Genomic DNA, 27,722 nt, shown 5'->3' with positions numbered 1-27,722 from the left:
CCCACACTTCTGTCTGTTTCAGAATATCTAAATGTTGCCTCTGCCCAAAAGTGCTCAAGGGGTGTTGATGGCAAGTCCGGAAGAGAAAAGACGAGTCACAGGGGGTAAACCTGGCAACCCGTGAGGCCCTAGAACCTCAGGGTGCAGACGCAGTGGTTTTTGCTTCATCCACGGGCTCAGGGCCACAGTGTCTCTCTCAGAGAAAGCCCCTCTGTTCTCTCAGATCTCCGGGCACGTACCATTCGGGAAGTCTGTCTTGGCCTGGAGTTTGAAACACTGTGACACATTTCATGTTCCTTGATGAGCAGCTTAAATATTAAAAAAAATTTTTTTAAAAAGAGGAGTTCATGGGGCCTTCTCATGAGCCTCGACAGCCCATCTTCGTGTCTGGGCCCCTCCCAGGGGAGTAGCAAAGTGCCGCCTGGCTATCTAGGAACAGGCAGGAGGGGCGAGTTCCAGCGTATTTAGGAGCTGGGAGTGAACAGCAGGCACAGGAAAGCGTTGCAACTCCGGGTGGTGCTGGCACCCACACACCCAAGGGCTTCACGGTCACCTCCGTTAATACAGCGCTCACCTGTTTCCAATCTCCTGCAATATATTCTGAAAGGTGGTCGGAGGCTCTAGTCCCCATGGAAGGCTGTCAGTTTAGGTTACACATTAGAGAGCACTACGGGACCACGCTGTTTTCTCTTGTGCCCCAGAACGTGCCCAGTCCCACGACCCACGTGGGACTGTCTTCCTCAATCCTGTTTTTGCTAAGGAGTGATATAAAGCTTTCTGTTACCACTTGACTGGACAAGCAGGAACGTGAAAGAGGCTCAGGAAACTTTCCAGGACTTTCTGGACTTTACAATGACCAGGGTAACGTATAGAAACTTCTATGTCAAGTCAGTTAAGGACAACTCCCCAGGTTAACAAGTTCCACCACAGTCCAACCCATAAAACCTTTGACTCTGACCTCTGTTCCAGACTGTTTCCTGGGGCACAGGAGGGAGGGAGGAGGGTGTGTGTGTGTGTGTGTGTGTGTGTGTGTGTGTGTTCACAGCCGTGTGTAAGGAGCCATTGTTGACAGGAGTCTCACAGTACCCCATTCAAGAAATAAAGCTCTTTCAGCCCCAAATCTACATCTACCTTTAAACTTTCTCTCAAATCTGGGGCGCCTGGGTGGCTCAGTCGGTTGAGTGTCCAGCTCAGGTCATGATCTCAGTTTGTGAGTTTGAGCCCCACATCGGGCTCTGAGCTCCCAGCTGACAGAGATTCTCTCTTACTCCCTCTCTCTCTGCCCCTCCCCAACTTGCAAGCACACTCTCTCTCAAAATAAATAAACAAACACAATTTTAAAAATGAAACGGTCTCTCAAGTCCTGTCAGAGGCTTCCCTTATTACACTAAATCTCTTCTGAATATGGAGCTGAGCTGAAGTCACTGGCAGTGCCTGATGGACCTTCTAAAACCTAGAAAGCACTTCAAGAAAAGCCCGGGGCAACACCTGTCTAACTGACTCCCAGGGAGGTCAACAGCAGCATTCTTTGGGAGCTATCCCGAAGTTGGCCTTGTATCTCTGTGGAGGTGTCCCTCTGCCCAACTCCAGGGGGCACCATGCACGTAGACCAGAGTGCACACGGCACTCTGCAGGGTTGTGCAGTGCGCGTTCTGCAAAGCCGTACGTGAAGGCCCTACCCTGACCCCAAATCTCTGCTGGGGAAGCGATATCGACAGCAGAACAGAATCTGTCTCTGTGCCAACATCCTAGATCACTCAAAGAATTGGGTCTGTAGCAGGTAGAAGCTGGAGGTGAAATCTTAAGAGCTTCTGCCCCGAAAGAAACCAGGAGAACAGGGGTCCTGGAATGAGACGGCCACTCATGTGGAGGCTGCGGCTGTAAATCTCCACCTCGAGGTCAGGTGGGGGTGAGCAGCAAGCCTGTGGGTGAGCACGAACCTTCTCCTCTTCCTTTCCGCTCCAGAAGAAAGGCTTCCCCACGGCACACAGGCTGAGGACAAATGTAAAGGGTCCCAAGCAGTTAAGACCCTGTGTGTGACCATCTGTGAATGACAAGGGCCCTGACCACGGCCGACATTCCAGAGGCATCGGCACGGATTCAGCTCCCAGGGGGAGCGGTCTTGGGCTGCCAGCCAAGGGCAGGGGGGCTCAGAGGGAGGTGGGTGGGGGGCAGTGATGAAGACGTGGGGGTCAAGCCCAACATTCAGTGTTCTCCACACCCCCTTCGAAGAGCAGGAAGCAAGCACGTGTCAAAAGGTAGGAGAAACAGCTAAAGCAAGCAGCAAATAGCGGCCACTCGGGGCCCACGTAGTCACGTGGATGTCTGTGGCTTCCTGATGGCAGGTAGGCTTTGAGAGTAAACGCGTCCGATTTAACTCCGAGTCCCCAGATGCTGTGTGCGCAGTTACCTTCACAACCCACACCGACTGAACTGATCTCAACCCACATACGGAGAGCGTCTTCACCACGGACATCGTCCGTGGGAGAGCTAGGTCGGGAGCGCTGACCAGTGAAAGAAATCTCCGTGGCTCCACGCCACTGACAAGAAATCGGAGGAGGGACCACTGCTCGCATTCGGGCAAGTCTTGTCTTTCCCATCCCAAAGAGTGGACGGTTCAAGAACACGTTATAAAACCTGATGCCGTGGAGTTAACGTCTCGGGCAAAGTAAGAGACATCTCCTCCACTGAGAGAGGAGAGCCCACCCAGGACGCTACTGGGGAAACTGCGGATCAAGAGATAACAGGGAGAGGGGACAGAGGTCTCCAGAGGAGAGCCAGTTTCTGAGAGAACAGGAATCACAGGTATGACAACCCCGGTGATAAGTAGAAACAACAATCCTACAGTGTTTTCCAAAACCCAAGAGGGGAAACTGGGCAAATCCTGCAGGCAGCACTGAGCCCAGGAAGACACGTCACTCGGCACAGCCCCCCTTCCTACCTTTCCTGGGCCCTGAGGCATTTCATCTACCCCTCCAGAGGGTGACGACCCTTGGCTGCTTTCAGGGATCCTCCCATCATGCTCCTCTCAGGACAAACTAGGTTTTCAACTTGTACTGCACCACGGCCATCGGACAACTTTTGTTTTTCCCTCTTAAAGGCCAAGGACTGTTGGAAGACGTGTGGGGAACCAAGCCCTCTCTCTCCACCCCTACCTCCTGGTCTTCCCCGTAAGGCCCCCGGGGTGCTGAGAAGCACAGAAGCCCCAGTCAGGAAGATCCTAGGGCTACGTCTCTTCAAAGACCTGGGCAAGAAGGTGTGGACAGCCCCGAGTCAGCCCCATGGGTCCCACGCTAGAACAACGGAACCCTGGTCTCCTCCCTCCTCCTTTAAGAACTATGGCACGCTGATGGAGCCATACTGGGGGCCAAGACAACCCCCCCCCGCCCCCCGCTCTGGCGCTTGGGCAAGACGCTACTGTCCCAGGAGTGGGCAGACTGGAGGGCTCTGAGGTCTGATTCAAGTTGGCAGGGAGCGTTCCCTTTGGGCAGATGAACACTCGACCCATCTCCACAGACTCTAGTTCCGAGAAAAACGAACACCTACATAGTTATCCCGCGCAGACCAGCCGGGGTACAGCTGCATGTGAAGCTGTCGCTCCTTCCGGGCCAGCTCGTAGTATTTCGCTTGCTCTTCTCTGGACAGCGCGTGCCACTGGAGGGGACACAGAGGCGGGGAGAGGCATGCAAAACATCACAAACTACACCGCGGCCGGGGATGAGAAACGGGTCTGATCTGCAGGGTCCTGGCACTAACGGGAGCGCTGAAACGAAACCTGATGGGTCATCTCTCTCGTTCTCTCTGCGCTCTCTCTGGGGCTGGGGGAGGATGAAGGCGGTGGGTGTTCAGAAGATCCTTCGAATGTGGGTTTCTGGTCCTGACTCCATGAAGACCACTGAAGGAGTCAGAACGTGACTGAAGGGACGGGGACGCTGTGTCATGCTACCCACCAGGCCCCAGTCCATTCGTCCCCCTCTGCCCAGTGAGGGAACTACCTACCCTTCGCCCCAGGATCTGGTTGATGGCGGCACTTTCTTTCAACGTGCACTCAGCCACGACCTTGGCCCTCATTTCCTTCATATACAACATGAACGCGTTAAGAGGTTTCTTTATGTGGGGCTTCTTCTTTTCTTCTTCCTTTTTGGAGTCCTGATGCTTTCTGGATATAGACAGAATAGACAGACACAACCCAATAAACGATCGCAAGGCCCAACTTCCTCCACAGCAGAGAACCCGTCTCCCTGTCTGCTCAATGCCCAAACCCAGCAGTCCTGAACGAGAAGCACGCTTCCACTTTTAGTCTTCTCCACCCTGGAAAACGGAACGAAAACATCCTAGCAAGGGTGTGGGGGGAAGAGAGAGATTTCGTAATTACTTCCTCAAGTGTCTCAGACACACAATTTTCCCAAGGCAGAGGGGAAGGCACAGCGTGGCCGATTCGCTCCCGACGGGGGTTTCTCGTGCTCTCAGGCCAGGCCTCTCAACGTTCCGTGGTTGGTGAGAGACGCGGACGTGGTTGCGAACCCCAGGCCGCCCAAGCACGCAAGTACACCCACATTGGTGCCAACCGTGAGCGCTGCGCTCTCTCAGAGTCCAGAGGCCACCCAAGTCGGGTGTTTCCCAGGGGCACACGCCCCATTGGCTAACCATGGGCCGGACTACCACCCAATGGCCACCGCATCAACAAATGGGCTAGACAAGATGGGGAAGGAAAGAGCGGCCGAAAGATCAACAACACTCACGAGCTATGGAGTGAGCCGACGTCACTCTGGGAGGATTCCTGTTTGACGGTTGGCGTTACTATGGCCGGGTGGGGGATGCCGGTCGTGTGTAGAGTGTGATGTGGTGGGACCATATGGGGAGGGAACCTGGAAGACAGGAAGCTGTGTAAATCGTCAGAATCAAAATGAATGAATGGGGAGGGATGTGTACACATAATTAAAAAAAAAACAAAAAAAACCCAGCACGTAACACTCACATGAAAGCAACCCAAGGCATATGAAACCTGTCAGCATTAATTAGCGATAAATTAAACATAATGATTCTCATAATGTCATTAAAGCCAATCTTCCCCTTCATTATTGCTACTGACAAGAGACATTATGATTTTTAACATCTTTAGCGAAAGACAAATATAACGGATGTACTTGGGCGGAAAAGGAGGCTTAGACTACCTGCTGGAAATCACACGTGTACTTGTTTTTTGAGGCATTATTAGTGGCCTCTAAGAAGACAATCTCCTAAGTCCTAATCAGCTCTAGAATGAAAGGTGAAATCTATTGTTGAATATTGACAGCTAAATAAAATATTAACGTGGCCCAAGTATACACACATTTTTGACAATGCTGCGCAGGCCTCATTAGGGCCTCGTTCCGTGGATGGAGTGCAATAAAATTTTTCTTTTTCTTTTGCCGATGTGCCTCCATCGTTTTGACAGGAGTGAGAGAAAGTGAGGCAGAGAGACGGGGAAAATCCAAATATTTCCCATCTGGTTCTCATCGTAAGTCACAGACATTTTAAATAATTAGCTTGTATCCTCTTAGGGAAAGATGCAAAACAAAACAAAACAAAACAAAAACAAAAAAAAAAGAAAGAAAAATCTGTATTGTATACACACATACAAATGAAGCTTTGAATTCTGATTTGTATACCCTTTCCCGCACGAAAATTCTAGGATTCCTAAATTACTTTTACTTAATAGACTGCCTATGCATTCAAAGGCCTTCCAAATGACTATCAAAATTGTAAGTATATGCATAAAGGTTGTTTTCTCCTCTAAAACTGTCCATTTCTAAGAAAGTTCTTTGAAATCCCCACTAGGCCCTGAACTGGCATTTCCCTACAGTACAGACTAGCCAGAACATAAAGAACTAAGTAAAAAAAATTTTTTTTCAATGTTTATTTATTTTTGAGACAGAGGGAGACAGAGCATGAACGGGGGAGGGTCAGAGACAGAGGGAGACACAGAATCTGAAACAGGCTCCAGGCTCTGAGCTGTCAGCACAGAGCCCGACGCGGGGCTCGAACTCACGGACCGCGAGATCGTGACCTGAGCCGAAGTCGGACGCTTAACCGACTGAGCCTCCCAGGCGCCCCACGTGCTAACTGTAAAATGTTCATCTTGGCCCATCTGTGAACTAACAACTGGATCAAACAGCTTTCACATTTTCTGATATGCTTGGGTTACAAGAACCACCTTTAAATTTTTTTTTTTTTTTTTCAACGTTTATTTATTTTTGGGACAGAGAGAGACAGAGCATGAACGGGGGAGGGGCAGAGAGAGAGGGAGACACAGAATCGGAAACAGGCTCCAGGCTCTGAGCCATCAGCCCAGAGCCCGACGCGGGGCTCGAACTCACGGACCGCGAGATCGTGACCTGGCTGAAGTCGGACGCTTAACCGACTGCGCCACCCAGGCGCCCCAACAAGAACCACCTTTAAAAGAATACTACCACAGAGAATAGTAGGGTGAGGGGCAAAGGGGTAGAACCCTGAACGAAAACAACATGGCTGCCTCCAGGCTCCAATCCAGGCAGATTACACACGTGAGCGAGCCGGGTGCTATGCAGGTGAAGGAGAACCCGGGTCAAGCAGTTGATGCTTTCTTAATAAATCCAAGCCAGAACAGTTCACGCACCATCCGGAGAACGGACACCTGCTCTCTAGGCAGCCAAGTGCGGTGGCAACTGGGAGTGGTAACAAGGGTTTATCAAGATGGGATTTCAAGAGGATCCTAGATTTACAAGGGGCTTTTCATATGTGGACTGGAGATGAACCCAGTTTCTGTTTAATCCAAATAATGCAGCAAATGTTAGTTTGCAAAAGGGTAAAACAAAAAAATTAAAGTACTAACTGAATCTTCATCGATCAACAGAGAAAATGCCAGTGAATGATGTAGATTTTTGAAGGGGCTCAGAATCACAGAGGACATTTGACTCAGAAATTCCATCCTGATGTGGCCCTCTCCTGCCACTGCCTTTACAAATGGAAGCCAGTGTCAGAGTTTGGTAACAATGACATGATTTTTTAATAAGAACCATGTAGATCCTTTAGGGTATAAAAAGGGGGGGGGGAGAAAAACTCTGAGAGAGAGAGAGAGAGAGAGAGAGGGAGAGAAACAAAAAAGCCAAACAATCTCCATTCCCTTTCTGTGAAAAAATGAAAAGCAAACCCTCGGGAGGCACTTGGGCTCCTATGTTACACTCTGTTCCTTCCCACTGCGCAAGGGCCTCTGAGGAAACATAAGTTAAGAACATGTGTTCTTGGAAGCCCTTGGGTGAAGTGGTGGGTAGAGTGGCAGCTTTTACTGTGAATTTTAAAGGCTTGACATTCCTCAAATACATATGTTCTCTTCTTGCTGAATGAGAATATGTGTACAGACATATGAGAGAGAGAGAGAGAGAGAGAGAGAGAGAGAGAGAGAGAGAGAGAAGAAAGAGGAGGTGGGGAGAGAGGGAGAGAGAGAGAAACAGAGGAGGTGGGGAGAGAGGGAGAGAGACAGAGAAGGGGGAGGGTGGGGAGAGAGATAGAAAGGGTGAGAGAAGGGAGAGAGAGAAAATACTGTGTGTGTGTGTGTGTGTGTGTGTGTGTGTGCGCGTGTGCGCGTGTGCGCGTGCGTGTGTGTCCACAGCAAACACCACAGGCAGATACCACAGTTCGAGCACATTCTGGGGTGGGGCAAAATTTCCGACGCGGCCATGAGGAACGAATGCTTCCAAGTTCACATGCCTACACACATACTCACATATCTGAAAAATGCATAGCGGAGAAAGAAACGGGGCGGTGGGGTAGCGGGCGGGGGGGGGATCTATATGCATACCTTTGCTTAAGAAATTCCTTTCTGCAGACAACTATTTCATGAAATGCAATAAACACCCTAAAAATTCTAAGCAGCTCATTATATACCCCCGTCTGCTTTTATGGCTCCAAGCCAGAATATAATGATGAACCTTAACTTGTTAAGGACAACTAATTTTTGTTTCTGGCTGTCTCAGGGGCTCCTCTCTTGCTCGCGCTCACTTCACTTCACTGTTGACACGTTTCTGTTAACTGGATGTCATCTGCCGGCCTTGATTTTATGCACAAGCAGTGGGATGCATTTTCCTGTGCAACAATCCTGCTTTGAGTTGCATTAGGTTTGTCATTATTCTCTCATTTTCCCCCTTGCACTTGTAACATTTCATCTCTTCCTGCCTTATTTTTTGTGAGCCACGGTGCACCCACATTATGGTTTATACATGATCTCTCTCCCTTTGAAGCCGGCAGATTTCAGAGCCCGCTCTCGTCAGGAGAAGAGCCTTGCACCAATTTAGCGGGCTGAGGGCCCGGAGCTCCAACATCTCAATCTAAAGGGGGTCACAGGGTGGCACAAGTGAGTGTCAGCAAGAGCTGTTTAATTGCCAATCTAGGCTTCTCCATGGTGTTTAAAGTATAATGACCCATCACTTAATTCTGAGAAGTCCTGGCCCCGCTGCTGAATAGAATGAATATCAAAGGGTGTTCTGGAACAGGGCAAGCTGCCTACATTTCCTATAACTGCCATAAGTATAATAGACCTATACTTCTGTCGCCCCATTACCACAATAATGTATTTAATTTGCTGTATACGCTTTTTAACTAGCTACCTTTCATAAGGCCTACCTGGGGAATCGGCGGCCTCCCCCCTGCACCTTGAGCCCCTAACCTTTCCTCCCACTGTTTCCTTCCTTTCCTCCACCCCCCTGCCCACCTCTAAATCATCGACTAACCTCCTAATGATAATTCAATCGATAAGCTTAACCCCAATCCCTATCCTCCGATTATTACACTGCTTTTAGCCTCTAGAACGCACCGAATAAACAAACATGAAAAACAATCAGGTGCGCGGTGTAAATGCTGGTTTGCCGGGAAGATGAGCTGTGGATTAGGGGCCGCTCAGAAGCAGTTCTCCTCCTGGGAGACTCCCTATTCGTTCCCATGCTTTTTGCAAGGTTGTGATGACATTATTTAATGAATATAACCTTCCTCCTCTCGCTGGAGAAGAGAACACACAAGCATTTTTCCGCCTCACCAATGCTGGGGTGGATTTTGAAACGGAGACCGTTTATCACACTTGGGAAGTGGGATCTTTAAAATTACGTGATCTCCGTGGTGTAATGACAAATGTTAGGTGGGCTCTACGGCCTGTTTTTCTTAAACGAAAAGTGATCCTTACTCTCCCCCCCACCCCCCCCCACCGGAAATCACGGTCTTGTAAGCAGGAAAAGGAGCTGTCTTGTCCTGTCTCCCCAGTCCCTTCCTCTGGCCTTGGGTTCCCATGCTGACTCCAGAGACTGGGGGAAGACGCTAGGGCAGCATCCTTGCCATGTAATGCATGCTAATTTAATTATGGGCCATCATCAAAATGGATTACTTGTTGCAGCCCATCAGGAAAGTCTAAACCTCCACCGATTTAATTAACTTGACTGAAAATCAGATGAACAGAAAATAAAACTATCATTAGGAGCAATTAGTGACTACTTAAACATACTGCTGCCAACCGGTTTGTAAATAAACTAGCACTCACTGAAAAATTAGCCAGAATTAATTAGAGGGAGGAAAAGGAGAACAGGGGATCCGAAAGATCTAGGTACGCATGTGTGGGTATATGTGTGTGTGTTACACACATATGGATAGCCTTAAAAAGATACGAATGCACACACACACGACTTTTCTTTTTTTTAACAGAAGAATTCACCATTTATATCCAAGTCCACGTGGCAAAACATCTCATACCAAGTATGGGAAGTCGGTGTGGAGGTTGTTAAGCCACAATATTTGAATTAGAAGTTGAAGATGGTCCCTTCTTAAGGAGAGTAAACATCGTTCTGTCCTTTGTCAGGGTGTAGGAATTCTTTGCTGGTTATTTGATGGGTTCTCTTCAAATTCTTGCTCTGCACACACGTGATTTTTTTTTTTTTTTTTAACTTTCCAAAATTTAGAGCTACACAGGCCAATATGGTAGGTACCAGCCACACGTGGCTTTTGAGTACCTGAAACGTGGCCGGTCCAAATTGAGTTGTGCTGTTCAGTGCAAACTACGTATCAGATTTCAAAAACGAAGTACAAACCAGAATGTAACATCTCTTTAGTAGCTGCTTTACAGTGATAACATGTCCAAATGATAATGTTTTGACAATATTAGGCTGAACAAAATACATCATTAGAATTTCACCTGGGGTTTTTTTTAATCCCCGCCCCCCCCCCCCCCGCCTTTAACCTTTTAAAAACTGTGGCTACTAAAATCTTAAAATTCCATACGGGACTCACCTTACAATTCTACACGACAGTGCTGCTTTAGAGAGGGCTGTGTTTGGGCAGGGGTGTCCCTGCTTGTGGACAGTGAAGAGTCTGGATTTTGAAAAGGGCACACCCTTCCTCAGACTGTCCTTTACACAATAATAAAATTACCCTCACCCTTCCCTTTCTTACCCAGCATGGGGCAACAGAGGAACGACACTTTCGTTAAGTTCCGCGAGGTCCTATCGTAAGTTCCGCGAGGTTATTCTTAAGGAAAAACCGCTCCATTGATGGAGTCCGAGATTCGACCTCGAGACTTCAACATCACCTACCTTACAAGTCCAGATTAATTTCTCAGTATTTCCTAGGAATAAAGCCTAACGCGCCCTTTGGGTCTTACACCACTGGAACTACACGAAGGAGCCGCCCCCGGATGGCCTGGTAGCTAGCCAGAGAACTTTCCGAGAAGTCACCCATGGTCGACGTGGTCGGAGGCGCCCGTTCTTGGAACTCACCTAGACATGGAGGCGTTGACAGTCAGAGCCGTGGGGTAGGGGTGACGGAATCCTCCTGTCGTGATTGGGTACACGGGCTGACCTTGCCTATAAAGAGGGGGGCACAAAGTAAGAGAGTGCAAGCAAGGGGGGGGAGGGGGAAAGAAAAAGAAGAAAAAGGGAAAGTTCTCTCTGCACAGTAAGCTTTATTCTCATTTGATCAGAACAAAAATCTTGGGGATTGTACAGGAAGGATCAAAGGGAAGAAACACAGAACAATTTGAATGCCATAAATCTGATAGGAATGGCTAATTAAATTTTATAACCTCTGCTTATGTCAATAGAGACCCTCTCCCCAAGCTGAAACTAGGTGTTTTGTTGTAATAATTAAAGGCGAAGTCTCGCTTGCTTTAATGGAGCCATCACACTAATTGAGGGCTACACATCCAAAGGAAAACAATAATGAATGTAAATTTATACCAAAATAAAGTACAGTGAATCAAAGGACTTCAGTTGCGCTTTGGGCCTCTTTCGGTATTTAGATCTCGGTGAGAAAACATTAAATTAACAGAGCTTAATTTGTAGCCTTTTGTCAAATTAACAAGTGTTGACAAGAGTTACCGGGGGGAGAGTCCCCAAGAAGAATTGTGGGTAACCAATAGACAATCACACCTCATTACAATAATTAAAAAATACAGCAACATGCAAAATAGCATCCTCATGAAAGACACACAACTTTTTCTGACAGAGGGTTGTCTGAGTTGGCTATTCCTTTTTATCTAGCCTTCAAATATCTCCCCATCAGCGGAACGGGGCAACCGATGACAGAGAACTATTGGAGGAATGGCCCCATTTTCCGAGAAAGAAACGGGACACAAACTCACGTCCATGTCTACCCTGCCAAACAAAACGAAGGAGAAAGAAAGAAACAGGAAGTACAGCCATGGTTGGTATTTGGTATGGCTACCACCTCATACAAGCTACTTTTCACACAGCAGGGCAGTGTCTGTTCAACTAGAGAAAAAAGGGTAGACTGGGGCGAGGGGCAGGAGTGGGGGAGGTAACTACACCAGAACTTTCAAAGGGCATCTTCCCCAAGACCCAAAGTTCAGAGTTTTACCAGGAGGTATTCTGGTGAAGACAACAAATTGTCCTTGCTTCCTAGAGTAGAGATCACTGATAAACATGGAGAAACACATACACAAAAACACAATCACGAAACAGAGACCACATGCACACGCACGCACGCGCGCCCAGTATGCTTATGCATTAAAGGCCTTTCTACTCTGGTTTTGAAACACACATTTTTAAAAGTTGTCTAAGGAAGGTTAATGGATGGTACTATAAAAGCAAGACTGGGTGATAGGAAGACCAATCATAGAAGGCAGTTTGCAGACCTGCACACCGCCAGGAACCCCGGCTGACACTCAGGAAGGCCCCACATGCTGGAGTGGGGATTCCAGACCCTCCCCCCCCACCCCAGCCCCTCATAATCAGGTGAACCAAGAACCCCAGGGAGACCCTAGCTGGATACTGGAACTTCTCAACAGACAGACCTTTCCACTCTTATTGCCAGCCTTGGGAGTAAAGGTCGGGATGGTGTTGGGGTTTAGGGGTTTCTGAGAGGATAACCCCCCACCTCTCACCCCTGGATTCCAAAATCACGCTATGCCTGTTCCCATTCTCGTGCAGCCTCAAACCAATGAATGACAGGACTCCACTGTGGGCTGCCACCGGTAGAAGTGCCATGATCAGCTTCCTTTGATAGAAGCCCTCAGAGCCTTTTGCAATTCCCCAAGTACCTTAAGGGCACCTTTGTTCACAGAGAGAAGCCTAGAGTCTTTGGGGACTGTGGGTTCAGAATGCTAAGTATCAATGACCTTTCTCCTACAAAACCCATCTGAATGGCTACTGACTCACCTGCTTCCCCACAGGGCACCTCAAGGAGCATCTCTGCAACATATCCCACTGAGGCCCTCCCTCACCAACCCGTCTTCTGAGACACACGCACACACATACACACGCACGGAATAAATAATAAGCATGCCCATGTAAGAAACAAAAAGGGAATTAAAAAAATGGAACTCCTTACTGTGGTACTAACCATCCTAGCGGATGGGGGATTTGTCCTACGGTGCCGGGCGATAGTGGGTAATACGGAGATATATCTGGAGGGTGCGGAGGCCGTGGGATTCCTGAGAGAAGAAGCAGCATTTTAGGTACGAAGGAGAAGAGAAGGAAAAAGAAACTGTCAGGGGATGGGAACAGGGAAGGGACGACGGACACATCTCTTCTGTAACGCTAGCATGAGTCTTTTCGGGACTGTGATCGTTAAGAGTTGTGGCTAACTTTCATTCATTATCTTTCCCCGCCCTACCTTGAAAACTTGGTTTATCTCATTCTAGATGGATGGGTACGCTGGGTAAATGCAGACTCAGAAAATGCCATCTTGCATATTTCTGCCTTATGTGATCAGTGTTGATTACTGAAGCTAAAAAAACAAATCTGACGGGCTTGGCACATAGTAGGTGATCAAGTCATATAAATTCTCTTTGCCCTCCCAACTTGTGCCTTCACTCCTTTTAATTCTAATGACTTGCCTGCACGAGAGTTACTCCCCTAGGTTTCTAACATACCTTTTAAGTTACGGCCTTTGGAAAGGTTACTCTTGTCTTCTTTCAAAAAAGTTAACTCCCCTAGAATGTCTCCGACCTCAGCTTAGACGATGAGCTCTGGGAGAAACTCACCACGAGCCACGGCCTCTTCTCCAGGGTAGAATCTGAACTGAAAGGACCAGCGGATGCTGGAGACCTGGCAGGCTCGACTCTAGAACCTAATTCTCTCGAGGGCAGAGGCACCTGGGAGAATCGGCCCTACCTGACCAGGTGCTGCCGCATCGTGAGCGCTAACAAGGCTCTCGAGGCACATCTGGGCACATCCCGAGGCCCGTGGCCCACTGCACGCTTATGTACGCCGCAGGCACACATCCTGCCATCGATTCGGGGGAAAAGCTAGAGCTCTAGAACCAATTCCGACAGAGGAACTTGATCTATGCAGCACAAGTGGGAAGAAAACGAACAATGCTATTGAAGGTAGTAAGCTGCATGTCCGTGGATGAAAACTATTCCATTTTTTTTTTTTTTTAATTCATTCAGGAAGCTTTTAATCTGTAAGTTAAGTCTCCCTGGGTGACATTTTCATGCAGACATTGCTTTCTCTCTATTACAAAAACCAAACAGATTAGCTGGTCTTGGACCCTACACCAAGCCATTTGCACACTTGAAAGAATGTTCGCAGAGGAAAAGTAAACAGTCTGCAGACGTTAATCATATGTTTTACGATAACCATTTAAAAGCTATTCCCTGTACTACCATTATTTAAATGAGACGTTGATGCTGCTATTCACTCACAGAGCCTGGGGCCGGCTGGCGGCCTCCTCCAGCCATCCAAGTACTAGGCGAGGTCCCCCATGAGCACAAAGGGGGCTCAGAGGCTGGCGAACACCAGCTAACGTGTGGCTTCGTTTGGGGGCGGCAAAGGCAGCATGAATGGGCAATCCACCTCAGCTCAACACCGAACAATCCCCTCTGACCAGATGACACGGGGTAACAGCCATTTAAAATTCATCCTTCTAATTAACTAGCTGGTTAGAAGAACCCTACCCAGTGCACCGCCCAGCCTGTCCTGGCCTCAGCTGTTCTCCCATGGCCACCCCGCTACGAGCTGTGGCCGGCTGCTGGTTTCAAATCTTGTTACGGGGAGGGTGGCCAGTGACCCTGCCCTCTCTGTTTCCCTCTTTGGGGGAAAAAGCAGCCCATGTGTTTGTGGGATGGAAAGGAGGGGAAAAGCGCCAAGGCTGACGGATGACGTGACGCCTTCTGCCTGAGACTGTGCGGGTTGTTCCATGCTGCAATGAGGAAAAACACGGACTCCAGTTTTCACGTCTGTATAATGGGCTCGATGATACCCAGGATATCGCAGGGGACGAAGAACCCAAAGAAACCAGCAAAGAGAATGCGGGATCCAGTGATGTGGTCTCCTCCGGCTGCAGCAATAAGTCATTGTCAGGTGACTGGAGTCCCTTGACCGCCAAGGGAACTAGGGCTTTGGGGAGCCATGCTGCTGGGGCTCCTGTGCTCCCGAGAAGCTGAGGAGGAGGCCACGGGATGCCTCCACAACTACTCCCGCCTCCAAGTCTGTTTGAGGCTCTCGGAGTTCGTTACAAGCTACTCCTGGAAAACACTGCATGATTCATAGCCAGCCCTTCCTGGGGCATTCTGGGCCCTAGAAAGATTGTTAGCACTCCACATAGGAGAGGCTACTCCCTCACCAGGCTCTGGTCTCCCCAAAGAGCTTCTTTTCCGCACCCCAGGAGGGGAAATGAGGAGTCCCTCCGCCACGGCCCACAGCCCATCCCGAACTCCCCCCTCCCTTCCCAGCAGGCCAGGCGGCCCCGGACCCCGCACACCCTGTTGGCATCACACACACCGCCTACCTGTTTTGGGGTCTACGTCGGCTGGTAAGTGTGGAGGTGGGTTTCCCGGGGTGAAGTGTTCGTTGCTGTACGTGATGAGCGGCGTGAGAGGGTGGACATGGTGAGGGTGTTGCACAACCGGTACTTTGTTCGACTGTGGGGAGGAGAACAGGAGGCCAACGTTATGCTGGTTCGTGGCGGCTCGACACTGGGGGACACAGGACCCGTGGGCTCCCTGGACCCCGCCCTCCCTCCTGGACTTTGTAAGATGCACTCAATTCCGCCCGCAGCCCTGGCCCCAATCCATGCATTAAAAATAACAGATATTTGTAAAGACAGCTCTCTGGGCAGGCGTGCTTCCGTTTTGACCTCCCTACGGAGCCTGGCTTTTAAAATGCCTCCTCCACAGCCACCCCGTCACGGACCCCAAGTGTGCACCTTCCCAGTCGGCAGGTAAATCGGAAATGGGGGTTTAATCTCCCAGGCCTACTGGGTTCCCGCAGGTGGTGGTGGTGGGGGGGATCTCTGACCGCAGGACCCCACCGGAGGGACCTTCAGGAGGCAGGCAAGGCTTCCCAGGGGACCAGCTAGGAAAACCTTCTGTTACAAGAAACGTGGCAGGGCCCAATTCCCACCCACTCGGCCTCCCCTGTCCACCACCCCCCGCTCCTAACTTCCCCCTGCCCCTGGGAGCCAGCGGGCATGCTACAATCCTTTACAGACAGCATGGATGAAAAGCCCCATTCCTGGTCTGGTTGGGAGTGTGAACTTTACCAGAAAGCCCTACACTGGCAGGCGAGCACCTGCATATTTTATGCAGATTACAGCAGCCCTGATTCATTAGGAATTTCATTAGGAAGTCATTGGGGAACGCTAATAAATTAACTAGATGATGATAAATTGGGCTAATAAAAGGTGTGCAGATTAGAAACGGGCAGTTCTAGAAAACAAAGTACAGGCATTTTTATGTTCAAGAAGGGTGGACAGGTAGACAGAAGCAGGAAAAAAAGGAAAGCATTTGCTAAGATCTTTCCAGCTGCCATGAGCAGACCTTCCTGAATTCTTCTCCTCTTTCCCCCCAGCCCCTCTCTCTGTCCGCCCCACCCCCTCCGCTCTGCTGTGCTATAACTTAGCCCAGCAAGATCACAAAGAAAAAATTAAGCTGAAACAAGCGAACTACTGGGCCATTTACTGAGAGTAATCCAATTGCAAAAAAACCCTATTCCCCACAGAGGATTTTCACTAAAATCCTACAACAGGGACATTTAACCAGATTAGGTACCAGCGAAGATAAAGAGGCGAGTATTAGATGATGAATGGATTAGAGTCAAGTTTCATTTCAGAACGTGTCTTCATTTCCTTTTATTACTTTTAGGAAGGCACAACTTGCATTAACATCAAGGAAAAGGGATTGCATTAAAAGAAAAGAAGTAAGGTTCCAGTGCTGCCCACTAGTGCCTCTCGAGTTCAGGGACCACGGAGCAGTTCGTTCGCCGTGCATTTGTCTTCTTGTCCTTTTTTTTTTTTTTTTTTAATGAATAAGGAAGGGGTATACTATAGAAAGAGTATTTCTCACAATTAATTGCGGGGAAGGCATTGGTAAAAGGTACTCCTAACTTTTTTCAGGAGCATGTTTGGAAAGGAAAATATGGCCTTCTTAGATGCTCCAGAAAAAACTACAGAGAAAGAAGTCAACACTTAAAACAGCTTGGTTTAACGATTCCCATAAACAAGTGGACACATTCAGAGGAGGCTAGCTGGTTGCTCAAAGAGCCTTATGTTGTGAATTACCAGTTCGCAATCAAAGCACTGAAATTAAAAAGCACCAAAGCAGAGGGAGTTTTGGTTAACACCTCCCTAGCAGCCATGAAGGTCTGAACAAGGCCACAGCCAGCAGCGTGAGGGGCTGCTGCCCCAAGGCCAAAGCCAGCATCTTATGAACATGCACTGAGGATTATTCGGGGGGAACATTTCTGTTCAGGACAGATTGAAAGGTAACCAGCAAATGAACTCTCACTGTGGGCTGGGGTGGAGAGGGGAAAGAGGAAAGGAGAGGGAGGGAGAAGACGGGGCAGACACAGCTGGAGGGAGGGAAGACCACTTTCCTTTGAAAGTGACTATTGCCACCTTCCAGAAGTTTTTTGTTTGGTGGGAAAGATACACACCTGCTTCAATGAAAGAAGGCAGATCGATCCCAGACAGTTTAAAGTAAGTGTGGGTAAAACTAGGAGATGAGTAGGAAGAACCACAGGTAACCCAAAGCGGGGAAGATGGTCACTTGGAGGTTGAATGACTTCTGGGCAGCGGGACCACCATAAGCAATGGAAGGAAGCACGGGATGGGGGTTAGAAGGGCTGGTGGTTGACAGTGGCACCTACAGTTCTCAGCTCTGGTTGAGTCAAGCATCTCTCAGGACACTTGTCACAAATCTGGATGGCCAATCTTAGGAAATCTCTCAGCAGGAACCGGATTCAGGAGATCTGGGCTCAGGACCCAGGCATCCAGTCGGCCTCCTGAGGACCTCACGTGGCAGCTCTACCTGTTCAGCCATGAACCCCTAGACCAGAGAACCACGTGGCCACAGACAAGTGCCAAGGTTAAGAGACCTGGGGTCCTAATCACCAATCAAGTCCTAGTTCTTACGGAAGTCCACAGGAAGAGCTTACCACAGAACCTACCACATGGTGAGCACAGGAATGGTGGTTTATTATTGTTCCTTATTAGTTTATTGTTAGGGAGAAGTGGCCCATGGCACGCGTCTGTCTACAGCTCAGAAGCACCAATTCCATGGCTGCCTTCCAAGAAGGACTAACAGGAAATGCAGAGAAAACCTTTCTCTATTTGTCTAGCAAAAGACGAAGACAGAATCTGGGTGACAGGAGAGCTCACTGAGTGTAGGACGTGAAAGTTCATTTTCCCTCTTCCTCTTAGAAATATGTATGAAGGTTGGACACCATTGCCTTCATGTTATTTTGCACCCTTGAGCTTGGCCAATGGGTTAGTTTCCTGTCAAGATTCGCTAGCACGGAAGGGGGTGGACCCCGAGCTGCTGCTACCCAGCCTTAGGAGGGGAAGGCAAATGGGCACATGACAAAAGTTGGACACCATCGCCTTCATGTTATTTTGCACCCTTAAGCTTGGCCAACGGGTTAGTTTCCTGTCAAGATTCGCTGGCACAGAAGGGGGTGGACCCTGAGCTGCTGCTACCCAGCCTTAGGAGGGGAAGGCAAATGGGAGCCCTAGCACGACGTGGTTCTCTCTTCTCATCGTGACTGTATGCCAGGTTGGTCCCTAGAAAACCACGCGTCTCTGCAGGTTGACCAGCTCCCAAGCAAGCAGGGGAAGGAATAAAGTCATACCTACAGAAACCAGGGTCTACTCACCATTCTCATATGACCTGCCTACATCTGGACTGCTATTGTGAATGGAAGTATGTTCTTCTTGAAGATGCCCTGTCTCTCCAGTCTCAGAACCCCACAGCCCTTTCTTTCTATGTCACATCATGCCCATGCTAGAGCCACATATGCACCTCTCTTGGTCCCGCTGTAGCTACGTTCCTTAATGACAAAGACTGTGCCTTCTAGAACTCTGTGTCTCCTGTCACGCCCAGCCTGTGGAGTGGCGAGACTCCTAAGTTGCAGAAGGACAACTGAGTTGCAACCGTAAACATCAGAAGAAGAGAAGGCCAGGACCAATTTCACAGATTCATTGACTAAAACGGCGTCTACTCAGAATCGTAGAACTAAGCTAGACAGGCCTTCAGAAACGGGCTAGTCTTATACTTTATAAGAAGAGTGCCTTAAAAATGGTTTTAGAGCCCCCTGGCATGCACCATGGTGACCATGAGTGCCTGCATGCACGGTGGCGAAGAGTGAAGGCTATGAATTCAAGCAAGACCCAGGTCGAAATTCTACTTGACCCCTCTAGCTGTACAACCTCTCTTAGGCTGTTGTCCTGTCTCTCTAAACTCTAGATGGGAACGGGCTTGACCGCAGAGTGTGCTGTGAAAATTAAGGCCCATGCCTATACAGCGACCAACAACAGGCCTGTACAAAAAGCTTTGGGAAAATACTGTCCAGCGAGTACTACTGATGAGGGCACACTGAAGGTGGTGTTGGCTACCCTTCCAGTATCTTCTGATCGGATTCCCACAGGGGAAATGCATCCACAGACTGCGCTCCTTATTTCAAAGGCAAGATGTTCATTATGAGGCAAGAGCGTATGGGTGTTTTCTGGCCACCGCTCCGTCAGGCGAAACGCCCTTCTTAAAAATGTGGTATTTAATTAATAAACATATTTGTTATCTCTTTTGAGAAAAACCATTACTCTATCATGCTAATAAATAAGAATGCCTACAGAAGAGCTGAAAGTTAAATAAAAATAGCTGGGGATGACCAAGGGCATTCCAGAATCAGGGTGAGGGCCTTGGAAGTCAGAGTTCGTATCAATCAAACACCAACCGACCCAAATAGAAAATGTCCCTTAGACTTTCCCCTCCCCTGTGATCAGAGCTCACTTAAAAAAAAAAAAAAAAAAAAATTTAAGTTTATTTATTTATTTTGAGAGAGACAGAGATAGCATGTGTGGGGGAGGGGCTGCGAGAGCCGGGGAGAGAGAGAGAGAGAATCCCAAGCAGGTTCTGTGCTGCCAGCACAGAGCCCAATGCAGGGCTCGAACCCACAGAGCTGTGAGATCGTGACCTGAGCCAAAACCAAAAGCTGGACGCCTGATCAACTCAGACACCCGGGCGCTACAGCTCCCACTTCCATAAAGAGGTCTTTAAGGATTGTGCTCAAAAATGTCACCACCCAAAGAAAATTCAAACGTGAAAAGTACCTTTCTTAGGGGAAGGACACAGACGACCTTCCCGAAATGCAACAATCTATGCTGGGGGTGTTAGTGGATAAAGAGCCCACGAAATATGTGTCTGTCCCCCTTTTATCTCTTTATAGACCGAGTCCGCTGTTCAACGCAAACAACTGCAACATGGAATCAGGTACTTTTTAGGTAGCTACTTTATCTAAATATGAGGTATGTCTTCAAAACTACCTCGAGGGGTGGGGTGCCTGGGTGGCTCAGTCGACTGAGAGTCCAACTCATGATTTTGGCTCAGGTCATGATCCCGGGGTCATGGGATCAAGCCCCGCATTGGACTCTTAAGATTCTCTCTCTCTCTCTCTCTCTCTCTCTCTCTCTCTCTCCCCCTCCCTTTCTTCCTCCCCGGCCCCCCCCATCCCAGACTCATGCTCTCTCTCTCTAAAATAAATAAAATGAAAAAAGAAAACCAACTACCTAAGGGGTGCAAAAAAAGTCATTACCTCCAGCGACAGCTAACATACACTCAAGGTCGGGATGGTGGCAGTCATCGAAAGCTGCCGGACGAGCCTAGTTACTAGCATCCAACCCGCTAAGAATATGATGAAAACTAGGCAACTCTGGGCCACGTGAAAGGCCAACATTAATAAAATGTTCCACATAAGGTCCGGGAGTCATATGCCGCGGTCGCCCATACACCCCCACACCGCGAGCACCTGGAACTCAGAGCCACCTAGGCCCCTCTGTCCAGATCAGAGCCACCCAGACCCCTTCGTCCAGACGATCTGAGGGGAGGATGGGAGAGAGGAGCCCTGACCAGCTGCTGAAGCTCTACGGTCAACCCCAGCACAGCTCCTCCTCGCTGCTGAATGCGGCCCTGGTGCCAGACCCACCTCGGTGCTGAGTAGGACGGATTTCATCAAGTCCTCATCAGCACACCTATCAAGCGGTTGGCAGCTCTTATCGCTTCCATACGGGAGGTGTCCCAGGTCACAGGCTTGAGGGGGGTAGTGCTTCCAGGTCTTGCACACTCACCGACCTGGCCCCCCCCCACCACCCCCCCCCAGAGACTGGCGCCGGGGTGGGGCTCACCACCGTGCATGCTGCACCCCATGAGCGTAGGCCGGGCTGACCTTCCCAACCGGACAGAGAGGCTTCAGGACTCACAAAGTGTGAGGCTTCCTCACACTGCCACCTACCAGTTTCTGGAACCTAGACCCAGTGTCAGCAAACAGTGCTCCCTGCTGTCCTCCCTGCCTCCCCCAGACCCCAAGTTAAGAGTAGCTCGGGGCTCCCTGCCTCAGTGAGAACACCTTTGCCACAGGGCACCAGGGATTTTTATCAGGGTTTTTTACAACATGTGGCTGATTACAGGAGGTGGGGGATGAGGACATTTAATGGGATATTTCTGCACCTCAAACAGAGAGACAGAAGCAGTAGCAGGGTCCCGCAGGGATCAGGTGATAAACACTTTGCACACACCGTCAGTTCCGGCTGACAAGAAACTAAAGAAAAAGTCAACTAAAAAACCCCGAACCCATGAAATGAAGTCAACAGTACCTATTTAAAGGAACAAAAATCCTCATCTGGCTGTAAGTCATTAGGGCTTGGTTTTCTACCTGGAGAAATGGCTGCTGCCCAAAGCAAAGCCTTCCCCAGTTCTGTTCATTATCCTTTATGGGTTTTGAGCACTGAATGGTTAAAATTATTAAAAAAAAAAAAAAAAAAGGGTCCTTTACCAGCTCTCAAAGCGCACAAAGCCTTTCGACCCGAAGTATTCATCCGACTACAGTGGGGGGAGGCGGGGTGGGGAGGGGGCGCCCCTGTGGCTGACCTCTGACCTCTGGAGAACCCTTAAGCCCAGCGTTCTGCAACTCGGCCGTGCCACCCTCATCGCCAAGCGCCCACACACCCGTCCAAACGGGGCTCGCCATGTGGAACCTGGCGGATGAAAGACTGGTTCGGGCACTTCTAGATCTCCCTGCTACCCTCCCCTAACCCCAGCCCCGCAACCTTCTGTAACTGTGGGGAACCCAAAGGGAATGAAAGCTGGCCATTCACCTCGCAACCTATTAATCAGCAGACGTTGAAAACAAATAGAGCCATTGCTGGCCCGGCCTCTCTGCCGGCCCTCCTCCTCAATACTCCCCTATTGCTCTCCTTTTCTGCAGAAGAAAAACGGGGCCAGAAAGTGCCTTGAGGAGCCCAGCACAATAAAACAAAAGCGGCACAGAGGGGCATTTGTCCGCCTTCTCCCCCCCACCCCCCAGCGTGGAAGGTCTTCAGTGGTCTTTGGTTACCCAGCCCTCCCAGGGTCTGAAATCAGCCTCAGGAAGGGACACTGTTCATTCCAGGTTTACGTGAAAAAAATGGGTTTATAGCTCATCCCCGTGCATTTTGCCAGATGCCGCTTACTACAGCTGTACCAAGGCCAATGGCGACTAGCAAAACATTAATGATGTCGCTCGCACGTCACTGGAGCCACGGCTGAAGAGGAGGGGCTGGAGCTGAAGGAGGGGCTGTTTCTTACTCGTCAACAACCCTTTGTGACTCAACTAGTCCTATTCTTTCAGGCTATGGACCAGAGAGTGGTGGTACGTCAGCAAAAGTAAGTCCCCGGCCTCAACCACCCATTCCCGACCATTAGCGCCCACTTCCGCTTCTGGAATGACGTCAAGGAGGCCCTCACGGCAAGCTGGATCCGGGCTGCACGCACAGACCCATCCCTGCTTACCTACTGAACATCTCCCTACCGCATCCTGCAAAGCTCCTACACACACAGACGGAAAGGGTGACAGCGGCCTTCCACGCTTGGCCAGATGGGCTTCTGGAAACATTTTGCCCTGCCCCTGTCTCCTCCCAGCTATGGAAGCCCAGGCAGCTAGGCCCCGCCTAGTGCAGCGCACAGGGCCCACTCGTGGTCAAATGCTGCTGCTCCCGAAGGCCCTGCTCCCCGCTGATGGCACACGTTCCCTGGACGGGATGTACATGGCTACTGAAAATAATAAATAAGAGAGAAGGCTTCGCGGGGTCCAAGTTTTGCTTGGAGAAATGAGGTGGTTAAGAGGAAGGAGGTCTGCCTGTGACCTGCAGCAAATGCCCACCCTGCAACTCCACTGCACAGCTCACCTCACCTGGCCGCGCTGCTGGGGGTCTCTGGCACAAACCCACCAGGCTGCAAAACGACAGCTTCTGCAACCCAAGGTGGCCTGACTCAGGGTGCTGCTGCTCTGTTTTGCAAACTATGGATGGCTGGACCCTCCCCCAACCCCAGAATCAACTCCATTTAGACAGCAAGGAGAGGAAGAGAGATTCTCCGGCTCTCTACAAAATTCTGCCGACTCACAGTTTCTCATATACTCACACAAGCAGTAAAATTCTTCGTGCGGGGAAATGATTGAACAGGGCAGGCAGAGAGAGAATAAATGTGCAGTCAATTTTCATCCAAATTCTCTCACACACATGCATATACATAGAACTAACTCAAACCATCCTAAGCCCTTGGCCTTCTTCCCCCCCCCCCCCCCAACCCCCGGTCCCTTCCATAATCTAACAATCCAGCTGGTAACACACAGAACAGATTGCCAAGCATTCAGGGTCTAGGGGGCCAAACTCTGTTCTTAATGATCTTTCCTTAATCCCCAAAAAGGAGGAGGGGAAGGCTGGGAGTCAGGAGGAGGTGTCAGGGTGGGGGAGTGGGCACCCGAAGGGGAACATTCTAACCTGGAAAATAAAGATGTGCTCCAGCTGCTTGGCTTTGTGAGAGCCGCAGCCGAGGGCCGACCCAGCAAAGCTGTGCTTTCACAGGCTCTTGAACAATTACTTCCAGTTAAGTTCATTAAACATAATTTATTTCCACTCATTCTCATTTATTTCCCAATAAAAAGAAAGCATCCCATTGTGTTTCCCCCAGCTAACCTTTAAAGCACGTGCAAGCTTCAGTCTTGGCCGGCCCGGTCCAGGCTGGCCCCTGACCAGTGAGTTCCCAGGGTTTTCTTCCTGCCCGCGTCCCTCCAGGAACATGCCACAGCATGGCGGAGGTCAGTGAGGGGGTACGGCAGGCACAACAGGGTCCTCTGACTGTCCTAATCCTCCACACAAGGTCGCCAAGATGAGGAACCGGCCACTTCACCCCTAAGTAATTTCCCGGTGGTTCGCAACCTCCACCCTCCCGCAAGATATTTCTCTACTACTTGGGTATTAAATGATTCGTGTTAGCATAATCAATCTTGTTGAGTGTCCAAGTTTACAGAGAATGTTTGAGAATTGGGTAAGAGGGTACAGCTGTTCCTAGGAGAGCAGATTTGCAAAACAGAGCCAAGAATAAAACTAACCTCTTCCAAATGAAGAAATCCAAAAGCTCAAATTCAAAACAACTTAAAAAAAATAATAATGATGATTTCCAGGCTACCCACCCCCCTCCAAAAAAAAAAAAACCCCAACAACCCCAAATCTAGGGATTCCTGAATATAATGGAAAGGAAATCACCAATTTTGATTCAGAGTAAATTTTAAGTACATAATGGTTATTACATCCTGGGGATTTCGAGAAAGTAGTGAACAAAACCTGATACAGCTCTTCTAATTTATTTACAATGACCAGCTGTATAAAAATGTCTTTTGTTTTTTTTAATACACCCTGTGCCCAACTTTTGAATTTAGACAGTACTGCATTTGAAATTCATGCCTGCTACATGGGAGTCTGATAAGAGCTCTTTCGAACAGCTGTTTCCTTCAGACAGCAGGTGAATTTCTCCCTAGAAAGGAGCAGGTAAACAGAAGAGGAGGGATGAACGTGTTCCTGTGGCCCAAAGGACACCAATGAGTCAAACCCCTGGATTCAGCAGGATGTCAGCAACGACGGGTGCAAAGGGGGGGCTGCATTGTTCTCTATCTTGCCAAGTTAGTGTCCCTCCCACACATGGGCACCCTTTAGTGGGCATCTACAGTCTCCATAAATGATACACGTGAAAAGGACATGACCCTCTCTGAAAGCAAGCTGAGTTGGAAGTAATGACCCAGGCAAAGTCCAATTAAAAAAAAATTTTTTTCAAATGTGTGCAGAAGTATGTAATCTGGAGGGCATGGCAAGATTTCATCACATTCCAAAATGTTGCAGGAGGAAAGAATTCCATTACATAGCTCAGCCGGGCCCCCCACCGACCCCAAACCACAAAAGGGAGGTTTCCCTGAGAATATAAGCTTGCAGGCTCTGCTGCTTCTAGAAAATGCCGAAGCAGGAGCCTGTTGTGACAATACAAAGATCATAATATCTGTATCATTGGAGTCGGGAATTCACCCTTTCAAACAACTCCTTTCTCATGAGAAATCAAGAATGGAGGTTTAGCGGCCACCGAAACAGCAGGACTGCTATTAAGTAACCCGAGTAATTTGAGTAAACAAAGGTCTGGAACCTTTCAGGAATCTCAGAAAGGGAGACTGCGCTGGGTTGGGAAATTTACAGCAACACAACTTCCACATTTGCGGTGCCAGCTTGCACTGTCTTCCCCACGCTTCTGGACAGTTTACACGATCGTAGACTGAACTAGAAAAGTTGCACACAACCAGAGAGGAAAACCAAGGCAAGTATCTGTCATTCCTTCATGCTTGACTCACAGAAGTTATTTACCACTTTGGGTTTTAATAGGCTGTTTAGGGTTGAATTCCTGATCGTGAAAACACAAGGACTCTTAGAGTCTGTTGCAGATTTCATTTTTTTTCCTTCCCCTCCCCCCAGATCGGATCTAAGAGCGGACTGACCACTGCAAACGTTTCTGTGTTTGGCCACTCAACAGCAAAAAATAGTAATGAAAGTAATCATAGGAATCGCCTCCAAATTCGAGGATGCCCTTACAGCTGTGGCAAAGGATCTGACCCAACAGTTGAGCGGAAAACAGTGTAACCTAAGCCCCAAACCGGTATTGCAAAAGGACCTTCTTCCTAATCATTAACACCACAATGGTCTCCTGCTCAGGGTTCCGAAACACATTTCCTACGAAGTTTAGAAAACACAGACACCACAAGCAAGACTGTAGCCCTGAAAGGCCGGCATCTACATTTGGAGATTGAAAATAAATACAACTATAAAGACAGAGCAACAGAAAGTTAGCATTAAATATGAAACCAAAATATACAGTTTACACAAGCCCTGCTACTGTGAAAGCCTGAACGCTCCAAGACCTTTCAAGCTTTGAAAGTATGCTCCTCTCTGAGGCCACGTCATGTTCCCTTCTCTTTCTTCCAGTGGAGCCCACCCTGGTGGGTGAAGGAGAGAAATTTATTTGTTAAAAGAAATCCTAAACCCCACCACCCCTTTCCGGATCCCAGTTTACTCCTTCCTCGTACTTGGGAGCCGGCTTCGCGGGCTCTGCATGGCTGTGTAGCAGGAAGGACTGTGATGAGAGTCACGATTTCTCTCCGCATCTTTTTTTTTTTTTTTAACCCTTTCTCCCCACTCCCCCAAAACTGCTATGGAAAAGTATAGCGTGAAAGGGCACAACTTTGAGTTGACCATTTATTCTTGCTTTGTTTTTTCCTTCCCATCGTCTGAATTTAAAACAAGAAAAGAAAAAAAGGAACTGAGGTTTAATGGTCAAGACCATAAGCAAGGATACAAACACACACACACACACACACACACACACACACGCACGCACGCACGCACACCCCACTACTCACCCAGCAATTCAAATGGAGGTGCCAACCGCCCAACTGCTGGAAGAGAGAGAGCCCGGAGGCCACTGTGCCTCCCTTCCCACTCAAATCTTCCATGCCCACTAAAATTGTATCCCTAGGGTACATAATAGCTTTGGTTTTCTTTCTCTCCACCTCAAAAAAAAAAACTTTCTCTGTACCTTCAAGATGGGACTGGGCCAGCTTTTTTTTCCTCCTCCCTTACTGCTTTTCTCACTTTTCTTCTTCCTCCCAGCTTCCCCTCCCTTTATGCCTTTCCCTGAAAGAGCTGGAAAAAAGCATCTTTAGAGAAGGCTCCAAATTTCTGCCCTGGTTCACTCAAAATGCTCCCAAGGTCTCACTCCCGGTGCCTATCGTTACTTTGTTAATTAGCCCCCTTCCACACGCAGCAGCCCTCAAAAACCAAACGAAAAAATTAAACAAAACAAAGCCAAAAGAAACCTCACCGTCTAGTTCAACTGGTGGCAGACTGAAAATTTTTTTTTTTTTAATTCTTAATTAGAAAAAACTCCTTCTAGTTTCTAATCTTTACCACTACAGAATCCGTGAAGGAAGGGGGAAGGCCCATGTTCCCCAGCCAGCTCAGGGCACCTAAGCCAAGTCCCCCTCCCTCACCAGTTACCTTGGGCGGCAGGGACACAGCTACCGCTAAGAGTAGCTAAGAAATTACGGTCAGCCATGAGGGAAAATGATCAACCGAGTGCAGTAGGCAGGCACTTTATCTGCAAGATTGTCAAATCCCTCAAAACAAATTTCTTAGAGAGGGCTGCAGTGCGAGAGGAGGGGGGGGGGAAGCATATTTTCTTGTCACAGTGACACGGGAGTGACATTTGGTAGGGCCTTGTCTGCCAAACACACACGCACGCACACACACACACCCTCTTTTCCTTCTAGAGTAAAAGACTGTGCTGGAAAGATTTTCAACTGACCTCTGTGGAAGGAGAATGCAAGCTTCCTGTGCTCCCTGGCATTCTAGCACTCAGACCGTTA

The 27,722-nt window shown here is 49.0% G+C and overlaps 1 protein-coding gene across 17 annotated transcripts in view; it reads right to left on the bottom strand.

Annotated features, from left to right (window-relative positions):
- Positions 1 to 27,722, bottom strand: part of TCF7L2 (transcription factor 7 like 2) — a 203,142-nt gene that overhangs the window by 11,524 nt on the left and 163,896 nt on the right. For 9 of the 17 annotated variants that reach the window (XM_047073459.1, XM_047073448.1, XM_047073460.1 and 6 more), the window contains 6 exons: positions 15,247 to 15,379; positions 12,844 to 12,946; positions 10,773 to 10,859; positions 4,743 to 4,868; positions 4,000 to 4,159; positions 3,547 to 3,654 (listed from right to left, as the gene is read on the bottom strand). In XM_047073459.1, coding sequence (XP_046929415.1) covers positions 3,547 to 3,654; positions 4,000 to 4,159; positions 4,743 to 4,868; positions 10,773 to 10,859; positions 12,844 to 12,946; positions 15,247 to 15,379 — 717 coding nt within the window. Of the gene's footprint in view, positions 1 to 3,546; positions 3,655 to 3,999; positions 4,160 to 4,742; positions 4,884 to 10,772; positions 10,860 to 12,843; positions 12,947 to 15,246; positions 15,380 to 27,722 lie in introns of all 17 variants that reach the window. The other 8 variants (XM_047073452.1, XM_047073449.1, XM_047073453.1 and 5 more) reach the window with 2 other exon arrangements.

Source organism: Lynx rufus, unplaced genomic scaffold, assembly GCF_022079265.1.
Source record: "Lynx rufus isolate CCGP_SWC_20201006 ecotype Redwood Valley unplaced genomic scaffold, mLynRuf1.p SCAF_11, whole genome shotgun sequence".
Classification (NCBI taxonomy): Eukaryota; Metazoa; Chordata; class Mammalia; order Carnivora; family Felidae; genus Lynx; species Lynx rufus.
The sequence above is the reverse complement of the archived record's forward strand: the minus strand, read 5'-3'. Positions and strand labels throughout refer to the sequence as shown.